Source organism: Phlebotomus argentipes, unplaced genomic scaffold (assembly GCF_947086385.1).
Source record: "Phlebotomus argentipes unplaced genomic scaffold, Phlebotomus argentipes genome assembly scaffold_18, whole genome shotgun sequence".
Lineage (NCBI taxonomy): Eukaryota > Metazoa > Arthropoda > Insecta > Diptera > Psychodidae > Phlebotomus > Phlebotomus argentipes.
This window is the reverse complement of record NW_026776177.1, coordinates 12,123,084-12,143,744: the sequence shown is the minus strand read 5'-3', so window position 1 is coordinate 12,143,744 and position 20,661 is coordinate 12,123,084. Positions and strand designations below refer to the sequence as shown.

The 20,661-nt window shown below is 43.6% G+C and overlaps 6 protein-coding genes across 9 annotated transcripts; 3 read left to right on the top strand and 3 right to left on the bottom strand.

Annotated features, from left to right (window-relative positions):
* Positions 1 to 58: 58 nt before the first annotated feature.
* Positions 59 to 1,162, top strand: LOC132261290 (dynein axonemal intermediate chain 7-like). Its single transcript, XM_059760047.1, has 2 exons — positions 59 to 415; positions 480 to 1,162. The coding sequence occupies exons 1-2, from the start codon at positions 413 to 415 to the stop codon at positions 1,068 to 1,070; spliced, it is 594 nt and encodes a 197-aa protein (XP_059616030.1). The 5' UTR covers positions 59 to 412; the 3' UTR covers positions 1,071 to 1,162.
* On the top strand, positions 1,072 to 11,006 carry LOC132259176 (uncharacterized; the record flags this gene model as incomplete). The annotated part of the gene is made up of 12 exons (XM_059756727.1): positions 1,072 to 3,462; positions 3,565 to 3,793; positions 3,850 to 3,904; positions 4,034 to 4,194; positions 4,346 to 4,455; positions 5,196 to 5,962; positions 6,086 to 6,278; positions 6,454 to 6,647; positions 8,540 to 9,821; positions 9,881 to 10,502; positions 10,572 to 10,681; positions 10,746 to 11,006. Coding segments are annotated over 12 exons (6,192 nt in total), but the record flags the coding sequence as incomplete, so codon positions are not given.
* Positions 3,772 to 8,112, bottom strand: LOC132261287 (WASH complex subunit 4). Of its 3 annotated transcripts, none has more exons than XM_059760042.1 (4): positions 7,987 to 8,112; positions 7,322 to 7,439; positions 6,758 to 7,260; positions 3,772 to 6,689 (listed from the first exon to the last, which is right to left on the bottom strand). In XM_059760042.1, exons 2-4 carry the CDS (start codon positions 7,356 to 7,358, stop codon positions 3,846 to 3,848), a joined length of 3,384 nt encoding a protein of 1,127 aa, XP_059616025.1. In that variant the 5' UTR covers positions 7,359 to 7,439; positions 7,987 to 8,112; the 3' UTR covers positions 3,772 to 3,845. The 3 variants fall into 3 exon arrangements, with proteins under 3 accessions (XP_059616025.1, XP_059616023.1, XP_059616024.1); XM_059760040.1 differs by having other exon boundaries at positions 7,609 to 8,029; XM_059760041.1 differs by having other exon boundaries at positions 7,703 to 8,029.
* A 1,093-nt stretch (positions 11,007 to 12,099) lies between the features above and the next one.
* LOC132261288 (clavesin-1) lies at positions 12,100 to 17,417 on the top strand. 2 transcript variants are annotated; one of them, XM_059760043.1, is made up of 4 exons: positions 12,100 to 12,297; positions 16,147 to 16,585; positions 16,643 to 16,953; positions 17,055 to 17,417. In XM_059760043.1, exons 2-4 carry the CDS (start codon positions 16,153 to 16,155, stop codon positions 17,319 to 17,321), a joined length of 1,011 nt encoding a protein of 336 aa, XP_059616026.1. In that variant the 5' UTR covers positions 12,100 to 12,297; positions 16,147 to 16,152; the 3' UTR covers positions 17,322 to 17,417. The 2 variants fall into 2 exon arrangements, with proteins under 2 accessions (XP_059616026.1, XP_059616028.1); XM_059760045.1 differs by lacking the exon at positions 12,100 to 12,297 and adding an exon at positions 15,264 to 15,803.
* A 41-nt stretch (positions 17,418 to 17,458) lies between these two features.
* LOC132261289 (peptidoglycan-recognition protein SB1-like) lies at positions 17,459 to 19,150 on the bottom strand. Its single transcript, XM_059760046.1, has 4 exons — positions 19,017 to 19,150; positions 18,765 to 18,877; positions 18,504 to 18,707; positions 17,459 to 18,436 (listed from the first exon to the last, which is right to left on the bottom strand). Exons 2-4 carry the CDS (start codon positions 18,769 to 18,771, stop codon positions 17,898 to 17,900), a joined length of 750 nt encoding a protein of 249 aa, XP_059616029.1. The 5' UTR covers positions 18,772 to 18,877; positions 19,017 to 19,150; the 3' UTR covers positions 17,459 to 17,897.
* Positions 19,151 to 19,231: 81 nt separating this feature from the next.
* LOC132259417 (eukaryotic translation initiation factor 3 subunit I) lies at positions 19,232 to 20,630 on the bottom strand. Its single transcript, XM_059757049.1, has 3 exons — positions 20,516 to 20,630; positions 19,615 to 20,353; positions 19,232 to 19,552 (listed from the first exon to the last, which is right to left on the bottom strand). Exons 1-3 carry the CDS (start codon positions 20,516 to 20,518, stop codon positions 19,317 to 19,319), a joined length of 978 nt encoding a protein of 325 aa, XP_059613032.1. The 5' UTR covers positions 20,519 to 20,630; the 3' UTR covers positions 19,232 to 19,316.
* Between the last annotated feature and the right edge of the window lie 31 nt (positions 20,631 to 20,661).

Genomic DNA, 20,661 nt, shown 5'->3' with positions numbered 1-20,661 from the left:
TTTCCCTCCTCATTTTAACTATTCTCGACGTAATTCTTAAGATTTATCGCTGTCTTTTGATCCTGTCTAAAGTATTTTTCCTATTCTTTTTCACACTGTTTTGTTGCATCTGTTCTTTGAGCAAACGGAGAGCGGGATTGTCTGTTTATCTTTCCTTTTTTGGGCGTTTTCATGAAGAATTCCCTTAACTTGTTAGAAGAGGAGGAACACACGTTTTTCTTTCATGAGTAAAAATGCAAGGAAGTTAAGAGAAAAAAAAACATGTTGAGTAAACAATTTTGTGCCTATTGTATAGAAAATGAAATTATCTTGTAAATAAAAGAGAAAATGAGAAGAACAAGGATTTCCTCGGCAACTTTCGATGTTGTATCGATTAAATAAAGAGTGAATAAGTGGAAGAAACAAATTGAGCATGGTAGTATACATTTGGAATACTTTTCACTTCGAATCGACTATAGAACTTTTGTCCTTCTTTGCAGGGACCGAAAAAGAAGCTGAGTAAGAAGGAGAAAGCAAAACTCGATGCTGAGCATGCTGAACATGTGCGCCAAGAGCAGGAAAAGGAACGTCAGAAAACACTTCAGGAAGAGCAGGAGCGTCAGAAGCGGGAACGGGAAGAGGCTGAAGATCGCCAGCAGCAAGAGCTGGTGGAGAATAGAATAAGGCGTGTTCAGCTCAAAGAGAGCGTGGAGTTTTTCCTGGATTTCAGACAAAAAATTTCTGAGATTTACGCTGAGCAAAAGAAGCAAAATGAATGGAAGCGATACATGAGATGCAACGGCTTGCCGAATGCCCAGAATCCTGGAGATTTGCGCCAATACATCCACATGTGGATGGAGAAGGAAGACATAATGGAAGCTAGTGAGCGGAATTGGCTCTTGATGACCAACGAAGAGACTCTTCTGACCCAGAATCGTGATGTTGTGGATCTCACGAGAGGAAACGTGAAGAAACTACAGCCTAACATTGGAGATTTATACGCTAGTCGCGTACAGGAAGTTCTGGGGGTGAGTTCAAAGCATTGTGGTGTGTGCAATGATTTTGAAACTGGTTTTGCAGATCATGGATGAACTGCAGGAGGCTATTCTAGATCCTGATGACTTATCTTTGGCCATTTATCGAGATCTGTTACGCTTGAGGGCGGAATTGAGAGAAAAACTCGCTGAATACATAGACAAATTCTCCTATCAAGTCCTCTGCAACATCGATAGAGACATGAATTTGGATGGATCCACTATTGCCACACACGTTTACGAGTCTGAAGTATTTAAATCTCAACTATGGACGCAACGCGACATTCCTCAGCCTCAATTGAGTGCTAAAGAACGTGCCAGAGAAGAGACAAAACACACCGAAGTGGAGTTCACTCTTCTGGACACCACACTCATTCTTCCACCCACTGTAAAGTGCTTCCGGGCGGCATTGCGCGGTCTCTGGCTCAACTACGATCACTACTCAGATTCATGCCACAGCTTCTTCATGCCACTGCCTATAACTCGAGTGCTTAATCTGAGGCAGAGCACGAAAATCGAGTGGCGGAAACGCAAAGAGTTGCTGGAGAAAGCACTGGCAGAGAAAAAGGCTCAAAGTGAGGCTGCCCTGTTTGACACAATGGAAACTCCTAGTGCTCCTACGGTGATCGACGTAGACAAGTTGTATGCCAACTACGAGACTGAGCAGAATAAATTGGAGAAGCGACGGAAGGGACCGGAAGGACTGAAGCTAATCTCCATGGATGTGAATCTGCGCAGTCACAGAATCGTCGGTGGAATTTACTGCATTGATTACTTGGATCAACCGAAGCAGGATGTGAAGATTGGTTCAAAATCCTTCCTTACAACGCTCTTGCATCCTAACAAGCTGAAGAGGAAGCACTTCTACCAATCCTACAAACCTCCACCGCCGCCGCTGCCTGGAGTTCGTCGATTGCCTGAAGAAATTGAGGCGGAGATCAAGTTGATGGAGCAAAATCTGGACAAACTCGCTCTGATCACAGTGAAACTCCCTGAGAATGTTCTCTGGTTTGAACCACCAATTGTCTGTCGCTGGGAGTGTCCAGCCGATGTGGAGGAATCTCTCTTGGAAGATAATGAAACTCTAGAAAGTCTTCCTCAAGCGTCTGAACAGCCTGACCAATCAGCGCGGCGTAAAGTCAGGTCTGAACCTAGGGTTACTGAAATCCGTGACTTCAATCTCCTCTTCATCCCACCGAGAATTGATCTGTACGCACTGATGCTGGACTTTGTGGTGCCTCGCTTGCCGGATGGATATGGTGTGAAGATTGAAAATGCTCCTGGAGAGAGGAAAGGCAGTCTTATGAAGTATGCCATCCAGGAGAGTGCTGTGAAAGAGGCTCGGAGGAAGCAATCCACAGCTATCAATTCAGTCATCCATCAAACAAATTCTCCACGATCACTTCATCCCAAAGTGCGTCTTCGCGGGACACTGAAGATTCTCACCAGGAAATCCTCACAAGATATCACCAGTTCATCCCAATCGTCTTCTTCAACTCCATCGCCATCCACAGATGAAGACGAAGAAGTGAAATGTGCACAGAAGTTCAGAAGATGCAGTGTCTCACTGGGCTCAAGTGGTAAATACATGCTCTCGCAGTTCATCAGAGACTTGGATCAACTCATTGATCTACAAACTCCTCAATTGACTGTCAAGATAGATGAGATTGCATCGAACCTATCTTCTCCACAAGAGGCAGAAATTCCCGAAGTTACCCGCAAACCCTCAAGTGTGAGTCTGTTGCGTGAGGATCGAGATCTATTGCGAGATCCTCGCTTTCTCTCCGCCTCGTTCAAGCGCGAAGACACCCCTGAAAAGGACGTGGAGATCATTGAGGAAGAGGAGTCAGAAAGTGACTCAAATGAAGAAGACACGCAGGGAAAGGCATCCTCTTATCCACCAGATAAATCTCTCTCCAAGTGGAGTACTCGAGATGTCCACGATGTGAAATTCAATGAGGATAAGCTCACCATACAATTTCGCACTGGTCGTCTAGGATGCTTTGGATTTGCCGCCAATCGATACAGCAATCTTCCTTATCAAACATGGGAATTGAAGCCAGACTTCAAGATCCCAAATGCTGTGACATTCACTCTCACCGCCGCAGTTGTGAGCATCGATATGACAATTCTAGAGGATGGAGTGCGACTCAATTCCCTCCAAGGATGCTCAAGCACACCTCTAGCACATGTTTTGGGAGCTGTGTTTCCTCTCAGTGAATTGAAAGTGATCATGAAAAGCACAGCCATCGATCTCTTTCCAGAATCTGATGCTTTTTGCTATACTGAAGGATCTTGCGAGAAGAATTCCGTGATGGAGACTCATCTATACGATTGCATGGGCGCCTTGGCGCTCACGCACAATTTCTCTTGGTCACGATGGAATCTTTTATCAGGCAGTCGTTCAGCCGTTCTTCTAATGCGAGAAGTTATTGAGCACAGAAAGCCGGTAAGAAGACTAAAAATATCCCGAATTTATTAAAGAATTGACTGCTGTGGTGATCAAGAACAATAGAATGAATGCGCTGAATTGACACTTACTTCTCCACAGCCCAATCAATCAACCTTGCTCGTGACTCCACTTAAGACAATCGTGGTGGATTGCACAGAAGTATCAGCTTCCTTCAGCACTGCTGGTGTTCCTGGAATGCAATATTACGCAGATTTGCATCACCTGGCCAGAGAACATTCACAACCAGTGTCGCGGGAGAAACAGAGGAACATGAATCACCTGCTGCGGGATAACGTTGTGCAAGTCTTAAAGTCCAGCAGACCGCTAAGCTTCTGCTAATCACTGTATTTTCCTTGGTATTCAAATAATTCTTTTTTCACTCAGTTGCTGAAGAAAATCTTGGCACTGCTCAAGTTGTAGTAGAGCAAATCAAACTCTTGTTGGAATGTGTGAATTCGCCTCTCCGTGAGTGCCAATGTTTGTTGCAGCTTCACATCATCCGATGAGCCAATCTCTTTCCTCTGATCGGCAATCTTCTCCTTATCCATGGCGTATTTCACCTTCACAGCCCGGAACCAGTGCAGCGAATTGAAGTCGTCAATCTGATCGAGAAGCTTCAGAATATACGCCAGTCCCATGACGAATCCATCATCTGTGAACAAGGCATCTTGTCTGTTCTTCTTTCCCATGCGATCCTTCATGCTAAGCATGTGTTCAACGAAGTTGATCGTGAGTGGCGGAACAATTAAATAGAACGTCTTTAAATGCACATTCTTTGGTCCTCGCAAGAATGGCGCTAGTGTGTCGACGAGGAGTCGAAAATACTCTGTTCCTTCACTCCATTGGCGCCACAAATGTTCAATTTCTGCTTGGAGATTAGCAGCTGATGTGCATGTAGCCGATAAAAGACCCTCGCTTGTGGCCAATTCACTCAGTGTCAGACTATCTCGCTCCTCACCAGTTGGCAGGAAAGCGCTGGCCATTGAACAAGTATGAATACATCCAGATCGCATCATTCTCACGTATCCCATGGCATTTCCAATGTGACTCACTAACAGTCGGAATGTGTCCAGATAGCTCTCACCACTTTCCGTGACGCCCAACTTACGGATACCCTTGTTGAAGGCGTCCGCTCTCTCGTACGCATACATCTGTCCCAATCTCTCCCTATTATCTCTGAACCACTTCTGATCCTTTACCAGGCGACTCTTGATGCGCTCATCATAGAGGAACTGTGACAACACGTAAATCTTTTTCTTCAGAAACTGATACGTGAAATTCACAGTCGTGTTCACCACTCCAATTCCGTGAGTCCTGAGTGAGTTGGCAATGTGACGAATATTGATGGTATTGAGGTGCTTATTTCCACTCGTGCGCTCAATGAACACTTGATTATTGAGATTGTACACGTATTGCGCCACAAAAACATGAATATTCCTCATAATGTCTAACACATCGCATCCCTGCTCGAGAATCTGCGTTGGCAAATGATCAGCCACTGTTACGAGGTTCATCTTCAATCCCGCAAGTCGTCTCATCTCTCCATATGTTCGCCAATCATGTAGCGAAATGGTAGTTAAATTGTAGAACATATTGCTGAGATAAGCTTCAACAGAACGCTTCAGACTCACATAGCGATCAGCAACTTTCACCACTTCCACTGCGAGTAGTGCTTTGGAGTTCACGAGTTGAGAACCTCTTACAAAGGGATTTACTGCGTCCACTTGAAGATTCGAGTGGAAATCCAATCTCAATCCCGTTTCAATTTGGGCGCACAGTCGATTGATCACTTCTCCTGTGAAGGATTTCATTACAGCCTCTGTGAATTGCTCCTGGCATGTGAATTCTATCGTCTGCACTTCGTCCACTGCTCCTGCACACTTGTCCACACCGTCAAATGTGGCCAAAATTCTCTGATGATCCACACCATAGTCAAAATACTGCTTCAAATAACTTCGAAACAGCGACTGATGCCAGAAGAGAAACGACGTGTCGCACACGCGATCCAGAGTCTCCTGGAGATCTACAATGATGGTCAATCTGGCCAGGATTCTCGCCAATTTCTGCACATACTCGATATTGAGGCTCGTCGCATTGGCCTCAAACACACTCAGAGCAATTTTCGCGATGGTTATTCGCGTCCTCGTGGCCGGCCCATAGAGACACCGCTCAGTGATTTGGAACGCCGCCAAGGAGTCCAATGTCTTCTCATTATAGTTGTCACGGGAGAGAGTCTTTCTCGCTGCATTCACCAAATACACACCCTGATACTCAAAGTGTTGAATTATACTATTCACACTCTCAACAATGAAGCTGCGGAGTTGCAGGAACACTTCTCTTATGGCAATGAGGAATTCCAGAAGTTTACCAATGCTCATCAACGTGGATTTCTGCATTGGCAGCTGTACAATCACATGCAGATTTGTCACACACTTTATCAAATGGCTCATTTGACCAGCCAATCTCACACCAGCCGTAAAGAGATTGGCTCTGGAGCGTATTTGTTCAATCTTCACTTCATTCTTCGCCACTTTGTACTCCGTCATCATTTGCAACACCCAGGAAAGAGTGCGAAATGTGAATGAATTTACTTCTTTTGATAGATTTGATGTCTTCCCAGTGAGAAAAATTTGTCTAACTTTACCAGCATCACTGACAAATTTCTCCTGACCCTTCAAGAGAGTGGCTGCGTGCCTTCTAATGAATACTTCGGGACACCACACGATATTGCTGATGAGAGTGATGCCACAGAACTTGTTGCTAATCTCCAACAACTGTTTGAAGCACTTCTGATCGAGATTACCGAAGAAAGTGTGATAGAAAATGCACATCACACTCACTCTGATCACACATCCGCAATCGCTGAGCTCTGAGAGATCTTGAGGATACTTCACCACGTCGCTCAGGACTCTCTTGATGTGTGCTTGCATCTGAGTGGCAAATCTTCCCATTACTTTTGGCAAAACACTCTCCTTCACTTTGGCACAGCGCTGCAGCGCACTATCCACGAGCCTTCCCTGGAACAATTCATCCAATTCCCCAATCATCTGCATCAATCCATTCATGTCAGTCGCTGAGAACTCCTTGAATTGCTGGGCATTCACACAAACGGTCGTCATTTGCTTCTTGTACGGCCCCCAGAACTGCTTTAGGCGCAATCCGGCAAAGATCTCATCGAAGATGTAGATACTTATGATTAAATCACACATTTTATCAAAAACTGTCTGCAAAGAAACATAAAAAAAAACACCAATAAGTATAATAAGGGAGCAAACAAATGTGTTTAACTCACATATAAGCATGTGGAATTTTGTGAATTCCCAAGGCATTTGTTGTCATCGAAAAAGGCACTAAATTCTCGGACGGTGAGCTCCAGGACGTCACTGCAGCGCTGTAGGAATTGTCTTATCTTGAACAAGAAGTCCAGCACACCCGAAACCTTCTTATTGATCAAATTCACGGGCGTGTCTTCCTTCATCTCCACCACATCTTCATCGTAGTAGAGAAGGTTGAGTTGCAAACTCTCAGATTCCACTCTCAAGCAATCAATTTCATTACAGAGGAACGCAAAGACGATTATATTCTTGTTGAGCACTTTGTTGTCCGACTCAACAAGTTGAAAGAGTGATATATTCTCATTCTCCCCACTGTATCCATAGTAAATTGGCATGTTGCATTTCGTGAAAATCTTTTCTCCTTCCGGAGCTGTTTGATCATTCTCAAGAGACGTCAATAACCGATTGTGTGTTTCCAGGAACTTCCCGAACTGCCTCAATTGCTGCTCGCCGCAGATGTCTACAAAATAATAAGCGAATGAGTTGCAATTTCATTAACCATTTCTGTGATTTTTCCTCACTCTCTGCTGCCTTTCCCACATTCCTCGGTGAATCCATCTTCAAAGACTCACTGATATACTCTTTGGTGAAGGAATCTCAGATAGACATTTGGTTGGGCGACTCCCACTTCCTGTTTCACTGCAATGAGGCCAGAAATTGTTGGTTAGAAAAATTCCAATGCACTTTAACAGGTTTACCACGAGATTATCTTTCCCTATTATTTTAAGTAAAAAAAAAACGGAGAAAATGGCCTAATTTTGTGTGTTGCAACATCCAAATTCCTCTAATCAATAGAAACTCAACTCACAATGATAAGAAAATGGTGAAAAACGAAGGAAAAATCTGTTTCACGTTATCAACCAATTCACATGATTCTCCTACTTGTACAGCTGATATTTCACCTTTAATTGCCTGATCGAACCCTCCACTACATTTTGCACTATCATTCATAGAGAAACTCCAATGAGAAAATGCAACAATCAATATCACAAAAATTCCTTCACAATATTTATGTCAACAAAAATAGCAAAATGGCGAACAGCGCCTCTCGCGGGAAACGGCGCAAGCTTAGTGAGAGCGAAAAAAAGCGCTCAGGCTTGGATGACGCCGCTGCGGGGAAAAGAGAGCGAGCTTCTCTTGGCATATTTTATCTCTCTGGCAGTGCAATCGTGAAATACCGCATTACCTGGACCATCTCGTGCTATTCCTAGCAGGAAATCACCTCAAACCCTTCATCTATGGTAGGTGCACAGTTTAACACCAGTGAATTAGTGGGAATATCGTGGAAAAGTGATGAAAACCGCCTTGAAGGGAAGCACAGCACTTTTGCTTGGTGTTCATGGGGAAGCCATGTTGAATTCAGCGCCGATGGTGATAATTTTGAGAAATTTACTGTCCAATGGAGGCCCCCTGGCAACAAAAATCTGTAAATTACCGTGTTTTCATTCCTTCACTAAATTTTTGGTACTCCTGCGAAAAGTGGTGTTTTCCCGTAAATGCCTGTGCTGTGGATACGTAAATGCGGAGTCTGTGGGGCTTCCAGCTCAATATTACGCCAATATGGCGGTGGGCTTGTGCGTTTTTTTACATCACCGAGGCCAATAAGTGGAAGTTCGAGGATAGCTCATGCTTGATCTCGTGAGAAAGGCAATTTGTGTACGCATTTTTGGGACTTTAGGGCTCGGGCAGGAGACTCTCAGTGTTGATTAACTATTTTCATACTACTTCTCCGCTTTCAGATTGGCGCTTCCTCAGTTTAGGATGTCAAACGCCAACGTGAGCATAAAACTCGAGGGGAGTGAAATTCAGTCGTATCTGGAGTCTTTTAACAAGGAGATTGACTCTACAGCCGGACCTTCGTCTGTGCCTGTCTCGGAGACAGAAACAATCACCATTATTCGCGGAGAAGAGGCTGAATCTGGCGGGGAAGATGAAGACGACACCGGGACATACTTCATAGACTCCTCCGGGAATTACTACTATCAAGCCACAAAGGAGTCCGAGCCAGTATTGACATCGCCACCTGATTTCCTGACTGATGACGAGGAGAAGGAGAAAGGCGGCAAGCAAAAGGACGCTTCTGGGAACCCAGACTATGTAATTATGCCCTCAGATGGGAATTCTGGAGAGGTTAGTTACGTGCTCATCATGAACGGCCAAGAGGGGAAGAACCAAGCCTCTACTGGAGCATCAGGTGAGGGTGATTCTGGTGAGAATGTCGAGGAGGATGATGAATTTGAGGCGGGCGAGGACGGAAATGTGTATGACTTCGAGGAAGACCCAGACAAGCTGATCGGAATGTCGGACACTGAAGATGACAAGCAGAAGGTGATGAAGATCATCTCGAAGAATCAAATGCAAACAGTGTCACATCTCTGCAACTATTGCAACTACACCAGCACCAAGCGATACCTTCTCTCACGCCACATGAAGTCCCATTCGGATGAGCGTCCGCACAAGTGCAGTGTCTGCGAGCGCGGCTTCAAAACTGTTGCCTCGCTGCACAATCACGTGAACACGCACACGGGCACGAAACCACATCACTGCAAATTCTGTATGAGCTCTTTCACCACGTCCGGCGAGCTGGTGCGTCACGTGCGTTATCGCCACACTCACGAGAAGCCTCACAAGTGCTCAGAGTGCGACTACGCCAGTGTGGAATTGAGCAAGCTGAAGCGTCACATACGATGCCACACAGGAGAGCGCCCTTATCAGTGTCCTCACTGCACTTATGCCTCCCCGGACACGTTCAAGCTGAAGCGTCACTTGCGTATTCACACTGGCGAGAAGCCCTATGAGTGTGACGTGTGCAATGCCAAATTCACACAGAGCAACTCTCTGAAGGCGCACAAGCTGATCCACAATGTGGGCGACAAGCCGGTGTTCCAGTGTGAACTCTGTCCCACAACTTGTGGCCGGAAGACAGATCTCAGGATTCACATTCAGAAGCTTCACACATCCGACAAGCCGCTCAAGTGCAAGCGATGCGATGGACTCTTCCCGGATAGATACACGTACAAGGTGAGTTTCGTAAAGGTGCTTTGTGTAATTCTCTCTCAACACGATGATTACACTTTCAGATCCACACGAAGACGCACGAGGGAGAGAAGTGCTACAAGTGTGATCTCTGCCCCTATGCCAGCATCTCGGCTCGTCATTTAGAGTCTCATATGCTGATCCACACGGATCAGAAGCCCTATCAATGCGAACAGTGCGAGCAATCGTTCAGGCAGAAGCAATTGCTTAAGCGACACATAAATCTCTACCACAATCCGGATTACGTGCCGCCAGTGCCGAAGCCAAAGGGTCATCACTGTCCGCACTGCAATAGGAGCTTCAGGCACAAAGGAAATCTCATTCGCCACTTGGCTCTACATGATCCCGAGTCATCGGTACATGAGGACGCTCAGGCGCTCAAGTTGGGCAGGAAGAAGCGCATCTTGTATCCGGATGGCGGCGAGTTTAAGAGCGAACAGATGGACACTGATGAGGAGGAGGAACTGGAGGATGAGGAGGATGAAATTGAGCAGGATGAGCTGATTGAAGAGGCCGAAGAGACTGGCGGCGAGGATCAAAAGGAGACGCTAATGGTGGAGGGTGAAGATGATAATCAGTATGTGGTGCTGGAAGTCATTCAGATGCCCGAAGAGGATGAAGAGGGCCAAGGTTCCAGGCTCAATGAGGAGTTTCTTCTCTCTGACCGTAAGTAAAGTGACAAAAGTTGTGCAAATCGTGACGGAAATACTGACTATCTTATCTCTGTGATTGAAGATATCGAGGAGGAAGTACTTCAGGGCATTAGTGATCCCAACAAGAAGCTTACGTTGAAGACGGAGGACGATGAGGAAGATAAGGATATGAAGGATTGCTTTGGATTTGATGTAAGTTTGACGTAGTTTTAATGATAAATGAACAGATTAATAATATTTCCTGGTCAATTTTCAGGAGGTAGAAGAGGAGACAGTCGTGAGAAATGTCCCTGCGCGAAAATCCAAGAGAATTAGTAATATCGCTAAGGAGTAAAGATATGCTCTCCTATTTTATGTTATAATAAGAAAAAAATAATTTTAAATTCTGATAACATAATAAAGCTATCAATGTCACATTTCTCTAAGATACAGAGTTATCAATCTATAGGGAAATTTATAACTAAATAATTGTAGAAAGGAATCAGTTCGAGATAATAAAGAATTTCAGTAATAAAAACAAAAACACAAGGACTGTATTTCTAAAGCCGTCCACACACGTGAAAGCCGCCAAGTTCATCCTGAGATTTTTGCTTAGAAATCGCACGATATAGTGTGATCCAGCTGAATCACACTACACACTCTTGCCTGAACGGCCTGAAGGTGAAGAGGGAAAAGCAATTTTGAAGTCAAGAATTTTTCCTACATCGCGATTATTGCGAATGAGCGTGAAATTCTCATGTCTTTCAATAGCATGCAAACGCCTATTTTCCATCGCACGAGGGTGGATTTCTCAATTTGACCGGGGAAGGTTGATCGCTTTTGAAACGCAGCAGAATTTCTTTTTGCGCTTCGCTCTATATCAATAGACAAAAGATCAGTTTCGATGAAATTTGGACTTTTTTATACAACTCATATTCAGAAGTTCTTAGAGTCATCTTCTCAAACAACATTCTTTTGCTTCCACCAATTAAAACGTGAAGATTAAAGTTAGATAATACAAAAGTGAGAAAACTGCATTTTTATCATAATTTAATCCTTTATTCTCCGTCTCTAGATCGATTTTCCTCATAATACTTAGCGTTTTGTGAATGCGACGTTTTGGCGGGAAGAGAAATATTCCTCTCGAGGAGAGGAAGTTGCTGCGATTGTTGCGCGCAACCAGAGACAGTGTGAATTTTCGCAGAAAAAGATCAAGTACAGTGAGACTTTAGCAGCTTTTCTCTCCGTCATTGCTCTAAAATGCGGAAATTGCACTCGCGATTGCCACACTTTGGCGACTTGTTGATCTCAAAACAAGATCGCGCACGAGATCGCAGCGTCACGCATTGCTCGGCGATCGGATTGTAATTGAAGAGAAGGAAAATTACATACGGAGGGATTGTATGGGATTTCGCAATGGAGAAATTATGGGATGAGAATTTTAATGAACATATGCAAGAGTGTGATCCTTTTTTCCCCTTTTTTCTTTCATCGGGAAAGGAAAAAGAGGCCAAAGCCTGCCCCGAAATGGAGTGAAGAATGCAGAAAAGTGCGTAATAAAAAGGCATAAAGAAGGTGGACGAAGTGCTGGCAGAATGGAAGGGGACTCGAGAGCCTCTTAGATCACTCTGACTTCTGGTGGGGCGCGAACATATCGTGAGTTGCCGCATTTGATGATTATCCAAAGTTGAGCACTCGACCTAAGACTGTGCTTTAGAGCAGTTTCACCTGCTGTCGCGAGTGAAGAGTGCCTTGCAGCATTAGTGATTTTACCTGTGGGATTACCAGAGGCAGCCAAATATTGAGGACACCCAGCAAATCTCCATCAGGTTGATTAATTTAGTTCAAATGGTTCAAATCTATCAAATCGCCAAAGGGCCGCTTTTGCAATAAAGCGCGCTCTCTCTCTGTGAATTCTTTCGAGCTTCTCACTGGCGCAACATTTCTTTTTTCTCCTTCGCACATTATATAATCACACATACAATTTTCCTCGTCAAATCTTTTAAAATCGTGATGAACTTTTGAGATGGTTTTTTACCAACTAACTTTAATTGAATGGCGAGTGTTTTTTGCGTACCTGCCAAATATCATTGTTGAACTAATAAGTCGATGCGGTGAAAAGATTGCAAAATCCTTCCCAATCAGCTTGTATAAAAGCATTTTTTGAGGGCGGTAGAGAAAAAAAAATCACGTAAATTCGATGATGAATTCAATGCAATTCAAGTGGAGGTTTCACAACACTTTTCACAGCTTTCAAGGCACTTGTAATAACATCTGAAGGGAAAAATTAGGTAAAGCACCAAAAACTGCAATTGAATCGTATAATTACTCATATTGGCCGTTTGCCATATTCAGCCGTCCAAAGAGATTTACACATCGACTTAGCGACAAAGTGCCACAAGCGCGGGCTTTTTTGTGGACAAAATCAACTTATGCAAAATACGCAATGATCATTTTATGACTTGCACCAATATTTACCGTTGAGAGAAGGCAAAAAAGCTCCGTGACAGTGATATTCACTGTCATTATCAATGTTGAGAATGGCAAACATGCTTTATTTGCACATCTAATGCATTTCTTCGCGCGCTCGCATTGTCTTGTTAACAAGACGAATGCCAATTACATGTTTCTTTCCACGTCTTAATAACATCGGCGCGGTGGGACTTTGACTGAAATTGGAGAGCTGTAATGATTTATTGCACTACTTTCTTGATAAATTAATTGATCATTGATTGAGTGAAGGAGAAAAACTTTGAGAAATTTCGATTATGTCATTTCTTTTTGGAAGTCATTATGAAAGAAGATCCATATCTAGGAACCAAGTATCTCCACACCCCAAATATTAGAAATTAATTTAACTTTCGATGTAATAACCCGAATTAAATGATTTTGAGTTCTTTGGGAAAGTTCTTCAAATCCTCTAACAGCAGATATTATATTTATATTCTTATTCTTCATACAATCCCAACAGATTATTGACTTAGAATTGATATTGAAACCTGTCCAAATGACCTCAAACTCGTGTCAGTTCAAAACATTTAATAACTGTATTTCTTATTTGACTGTGACTTGATTATTTTGGTCAATTGAAGAAAATTAAAGTCTACTATTGCCCGACTTTATGCCATATCTTGAAGTCATTATTATTCTTTAATTCCATACTAATGGCAATTAGATATTGTTGCGAAATGCAACATATTCTGTGAAAAATAGCAAGTAATTCAACAAAATTGCCAGATCTCTTCTTGATATTTACGAATCTCGGCCACTGTAATCATGAAATTTCACAGTATCATGAAGAATTCCAAAATTGTTTTTCTAATCATAAAATTTGACCGTCTATAAATTTCACAGCTTTTCTGTATCGTTTTATCAAAAAACCGCACACAAATTATTGAATGAATTGACATGCGAAAAAATACTCAAGTTCATTGCTGTTCAAATGTTTGTCACCATATTACAACAATTCAGATTGCATCACTCAATTCGGCAGTCCAATTCAGGCCTGTCCAATGAAAAGTGAATGTCTTTATGCAATTTTTTGTGGTGTAAAATGAAAGGTTTATCGATGCATAAGAGACGCACGTTGATAGGGATGTGAAAGGACGTTCAATGCAATTACCTGCAGAGTACTTTCGATTTCATAGGGAGAGACACACAGAGACAAAACAAAGCAGGAAAAAAATCTTGGTCATTAATCATCAGCAGACCCTAAAAAATGACCTAAATCCTCACTGATACACTTTTATCCATCGCCACATCATTTCTCTCATATTCCGCAATATCGCCACTTTTCTCTCTGTCTTTCTTTAGCTTAAGGTGCTTCTCGCCTATTTTCTATCCATTACGCCAGTACATTTGTGATGATGCAACGACAAACATTGCACTGAGCATCGCCACAGAGAGAAAAAAAACGTCCAGACGTAACGGCTGAATTGAAGTAAAATTTTCAAGAAGACTGGACACGCCGCAAAAATGATACTTTTGTCAACATATTGTTCATAGTGTGGAATTAAAGAAACGCCAGGGAAAAGAGATTGCGAGAGATGGCCAAAGTGCCATATAAAATGTGATCACCAAAAGTGTGCATAAAAACTTTCTCCGCTTGGCAATTACATTGAGATTAAATAATGTAATCGGACGCCTTGCTCCGCTCTGAGACAGTGTATTAGGATATGTGCTACGGCTGTGACTTTCACGGTGCATTACATTCAGAGAAATCTCGCACTAGAAGTCGCCTCTTTACAGCCTACGACTGTAAATTGGTTGTTAAAGTTAACAAGCGGGCTTGGTAAAAAGTTTCATAATTAAGTCACTCATTAAATGAGTGTGTAATGAACCGTGAATCCCGAATAATTGCTCATTTAATGAGTCACTCAAGTATAAACCATCGTTATCACCTTTCTGCCATCAAGATTTTGAGCACTGAAAGCGAGTGACAATTGTGGCAAAGGTGAGGATTCAGTCTAGGCCATTCCAATTGCTCTTATTTATATTTTTCCCTTGGGATAAGTCATACTTTCCAATCACAATTGCCAATGTGTTGTTATAGCTTTCGTGTCGATCCAGCGATAGTCAAACGCTCATTTTCTAACCATGCATACAGACCAGCGTTTTTATTGCATTTAGCCTTTTATGCCCTCAACATTCTTACGAACAACTCGTGGGTCAACAAAGTCCGTTGCCTTGAAAATTCTCGAAGAACCCGCGCGCATTTGATACGAATCATATTGAGTCACACACTCGCGAATTACCTCAAAACTGCACTTTCGAATGCACAAGTTTTCACCCCAATAGAAAGGTGATTCAATTAAAGCTATATAGCAGCCACAGATAAATGTTGACGTGAATTTCCAAACAACTTGCACTGTGCGAAAACTGGTCTCCGCGTGGTCACTTTTCTCACTTGCATTTCCCGGTTGGTTTTTAGCACAAAATTGCATAAGATCGCTTGAATTAATAGCCATCCAACTCGTTTCGCCGTCTCACGAGAGAAAATAATGTAATCCATACGCGTGAAAGCGCCCAAAGTTGCGGGAGATCATCTCAAGATCATGTCTTTGTTCTCATGCGAGGTTCTTAGAATAAATTATCGGCTACATTATCGTTTTCTCACACATTTTTCTTCCTCATAAACTCTGTGCAAACTTGCCGAAGTGCCATTATACATCAATTTTCAATAATAGCCGAGGTAATTTACTGATGCGCGCACAAGCACTTCCTCCAGGGCGAAGGTGAATCTTCTAAATAAACGTTGAAACTTGATGCTAAACAGCAAAGACAATATGGAATCTCGAGGACCACTTGAAGTTTTGCGTGTCTGCACGAGACAAGAGTAATTATCACGTCTAATGATCATTTTGAGAATACAACGAGGAAAAACTGAGCGATTAAAAATCATCGAACTGGCAAAATTGGAGAGATTTTTAGAAGGCCACGTTCTTTTCTTTAGTTTGAATTCTTAATTTTTAATAAATGAGGATAAATAAACAAAACATTGAATATTTATAAATATATTTAGCCAGCAAATTGTCATTTGCCCCCCGTCATTTCTGATCTTTCTGCTTTTGCCGAAAACCTGTAACGTCTATGAAAAGAGGGGCAAAACTGATGAATGTGCTTTTCCCTCGCGTCGACAGCAAACTCGCGCTAGAAATTCACATTATCCGTCCTTGCAGTGCCCAATGGCCACGACCAGAGTGATCCTGAGTTACCCGTGGAACGGCGGCGGGAAGGGCCTGACCAAGACCACCGAGGAGGAATTGGGTATCAGTGAGAAGGTGCTCAAGATAGCGCGCAAGGAATTGCGCGAGGACGCTTGTGCTCGCGAACAGTGCCTTCAGCAGATCCGCGACTGGCTGAAAAAGAACCCAGATGTGGCGAATGTGCGTGTCGACGATAAGTTTCTGCTGCGCTTCCTGCGCGCCAAGAAGTTCAGCATCCCCATGGCGGAACAGACACTGCTCAAGTATCTCAACTTCAGACGCACCTTTGCCCACATGACCACCAAACTGGACTTCCTCTCGCCCGCCGTTAATGAGTTGATCTCTGGCGGTTACATTTTCGCATCGCCGGTGCGCGATAAGAATGGCCGTCGCGTCGTCATTGCCTTTGCGAGTGAGTAATTCGGCTATATGCGATGGCGTTGGAATGATTTTGTCCTTTGCCTTGCAGAAAACTTTGATCCATCACGACACTGCAGCGCTGACATGGCTCGAGCTCACTTCATCACATATGAAACACTGCTTGAGGATCCCGAGAACCAAATCCTGGGCTTCACACACATTGGTGACATGAGCGGCGTCTCTGCTGCTCATATAACTTGCTGGAACGTCACGGAATTTGCGAGGATCATGAAATGGGGTGAACAGTCCGTCCCGATGCGCCACAAAGAGATCCATGTGGTGAATGTGCACACGACTGTGAAATACGTCGTGGATTTTGCCAAGTCGCTGGTGTCGAAAAAGATCAACGATCGTCTCTCTGTGAGTCTCAATATTCGTAATTTGGGATTGAATGAAGTACCCAAAATCCCAGCTCTACATAAACTAATCGATCCTAATTCTGCTATTTCTCTGGCTTGTAGATTCACGTGACTGTGGACAATCTGATCAAGAAAGTGGACAAGGAGTGCCTGCCACTGGAAATGGGCGGCTCGATGCCCATGGCTGAGATGATCGAGTTGTGGAAGGCAGAGCTGGCGGCCAAGCGAGAAGTCGTACTGTCCCTGGACGAGATGGAATTGCTCAGCGACCGAGGAATCATCAGCAGTCGCGACAAGAACAACAACAGCAACAGTTCCACACAGATGGACTCAATCGCTGGAAGTTTCAGGAAACTCGAAGTCGATTGATCTGTCCATTGAGATTCATTTTGGCTAGGTTTACACACTCTGCTTTTCAATCTCTATATCTTCTTTCACACTTTTCTCTTCTGTCTCCTCTCCTCTTCCTTTTCTTTCTTCAATTCTCGTGAACGACGATCTTTTCATTCACTAACATTTAGAATAAGGACGTTGTAGACGGTGAATTATATTTATGACTTAAGAAACATTGTTGTGAAAGCAAGATTATAAATCTCTGTGGCAGAAAAAACATGACTGCACTTCTCAAGATTTATTTTATCGTCTCACTGAATAAATTTTCTTACCAAGTATAAAAGAAATTATAGCAAAGCAAATATGAAAATGTTGATCAATATGCGATCACCGAAGCACTCTATAGAATCCAATAAAACACTTCGTAGTGGCATCTTTAATATGTAAAACACTCAGAATCTCTTTCTTTCTCTTCTCTATATTTCTCTTATCATTATGTTTGTATCATTTTTTATAATTTGTAATTTAAAAAGGGAACATAGACGAATCCTTTGTACGAAGAACGTGAGATAAATAAAATACACAAAAAGACAAGAGATACGAGAAGGGATTTCACGAGTATTCAATCACTTGTCTCCAGCTTGACCAATACTTTAGAGCGTTAATGAGCGCTTCAGCATCACGCACGCTTTCCGTCTTGTTCCTCACTACAAACACCCCATAATCTCGATGCAACTTACCTCTGCGAATAGCCTCATTGATGAACGCTCGGGTTTCGTCCAATTGATGTCCTGTCGGCGATTGAAGCGTGAAATTCCCGAGAAATCCAACAGCCAGAGAGACTCTTCGCTCCTTCAGTCCCTCAAACTCGCCCTGAAGCGCCCATCCTTGGGCTTCATACGTCCGTCCAGCATCGCTTATAAGGAAATTGTGCGGCACATCTGACAAATTGCGGCCACGGTAACTTTCCTGCAGAGATCTCATGACTTTGGCGCATTGCTTGACGTCAGCACAGCGATTTCCGCGCGTGTGGAATACTAAAACGTGATCCACCATTCGATGATTTAATGGCTCCCCCCGAGCCTCTCCCGAAGCGCCCCATTCTGACCTCCCGATGAGATCGAAAGGGAAATTTGTGGGTCTCTCCTGACCTGCACGTGTTCGATCAAAAACAAATACTAATTCACAGGCCTGCGGAACTTCATCTCAAGGCATTACCTTCAACTATAAGCAGATATATTCCAATACCAAGCCCGCAAATGAAGATGACGAAAAAGATGCAGAACTCCAGGAAGCTCTTTGATGAGGTTCGAGGTGAGGAAAGCAATGGAGTGTTTTCATCAACATCTTCACGCGGTCCTTGGCTGATTATCACATGAGCATTTTGGCTGTTGATTGACCCGGAATACTCTCTTGAGGATCCTGAATTCAGAAACAAGCATTATGAATAATTTTCCACAGGAAATGATTAATATTTACCCTCCATTGTGTAAAATCAGCTAAATTGACTAATGTCCGGAAGACAGGGAAGCTGTATTTCATAGTCAGCTGGAGATGTTAGATCTATGATCCGAGTTCACCCTCATTTTCTCCTAATTGCGCAAAAACAAAGCGATTAGTAGAGAATGCAAATGTGACCCAATTCTTTATCATATGTTTTCTCTAAAAAACACACTTCGAGGTCATTTACTTTTCTACACTGAAAATGCACATTTTCCTGTTGAATTTTACCTGTAATGTGTTCTCACAGCACTCCACACTGTTTTATTCTGCGATAACTAGTTAGAGAAGCTATGTAAAATGCAATTTCTTTTGCAAGAAGGAGAGAATTATTCCTTTGTTTACGTTTCCCTGGGACACTGCAAACTGACGATGATTTGACGTCATCGTGCCACCCACAGCACCACCTTGCGGAAAAACATCAAAATGAGAAACGAAAGCAGTTTTTAGATTTCCTCCTATATTTCCACCAATTTTTGAGAGTCTCTCCGTACACACTCTTCATCTTCGTTCATTCACTTAGATTGGAGCTCAGTCGAAGGAGTAGTCAAAGTAGGAAGAATCAAATACTTGGACACGCACGAAACCATCTTCACCGCCAGTGGCGAAACTCTTTCCATCCGGATGGAAGGCTAAACTGTTGATGGGCCCGAAATGGCCCTTCACGCGGGCAAACTCCTCCTCGTAGATGAGATAGAAAAAGCGGGCATCGAATTTTCCAGCCCGTGCAGAGGTCGTTGTCACTTCCATAGCATCTTGGCCACCGCCTGAGAAGCGAAAGCGGATTAATCACAAAAACGAGCTGAAAATGCTATTTTGAGACACATACCCAGAGCAACGTGATCCATTATCGGACTGATGGCTGCAGAATTGACGTGTCTCTCCGTTTTATAAGTCTTGAGGCATGCCAAATCCTCAGAGTCAAAGAGTTTGGCTGTGGTGTCTTTCGAAGCGCTGACGAACATCGTGCCATCCTTGGACATCTGCATATCATTGATAACCATTGAGTGGTCGTTGACGGAGTTCACCTCCTTGCCCATTCGCAGATCCCACACCGTGATCTGTCCGTCTTCGTGGCCAGTGATGATGGTCTCATCGAGGGGACCCCACAGCATCGACGTGATCTTCGACTGCAGGATGGGGATTCGCAGGATGGCGCTCGCATTGGCCAGACCCTCGTCCGGGTTTCTCACGTCGATGATGAACAACTCACAGCTGTGTCCCATAGCCTTGTCCGTGGAATAAGCCGCCTGGTTGCCGGAATAGCTGAAGTTGCACGTTCTCACCGAGGATTTGCAGGGAATCGTCGCAATTGTGGTGCCACGCTCCACATTCCACAGCCTCGTGCTCATGTCACCACTACCAGTCATCAGCTTCGTGGTAGTCCAGTCCACGTCAATGCACCACACAGCGCCCTGGTGCCCATTGAACGTGCCCAGACGCTCACCATTCAGGGAGAACCACACATTTGGCTTCTGATCCTTCGAACAGGAGAAGAGCAAATCACCCTCCCTGTTATACTTAATCTGCGTAATAGAACGCTCGTGGCCCTGGAGTACTAGGGGTTTCTGTGAAACAGAGAAAACCAATGAAACCTCCCGGAAAAGTTCCAACATTGAGGTTATGTGTCACATGCTTATGGAATAGTATTTTCCAGTACTAATTCTACACTCTCAGATAATCCTTCACATTGAACGGATAGAGAAGATGCTAGACCACTGAAGTCTCACCATTTTGCTTATCCTCAGTAGCTTTTATTTCGGGAAATTCAATGATTTTCACTCAACGCACACGTTTTATTATTCCCTGACGTCATCACACTGACAAATATTCTCACAACGCGGCGCTAAAGTCGCTGCGAAGAAAACCTTTAAGC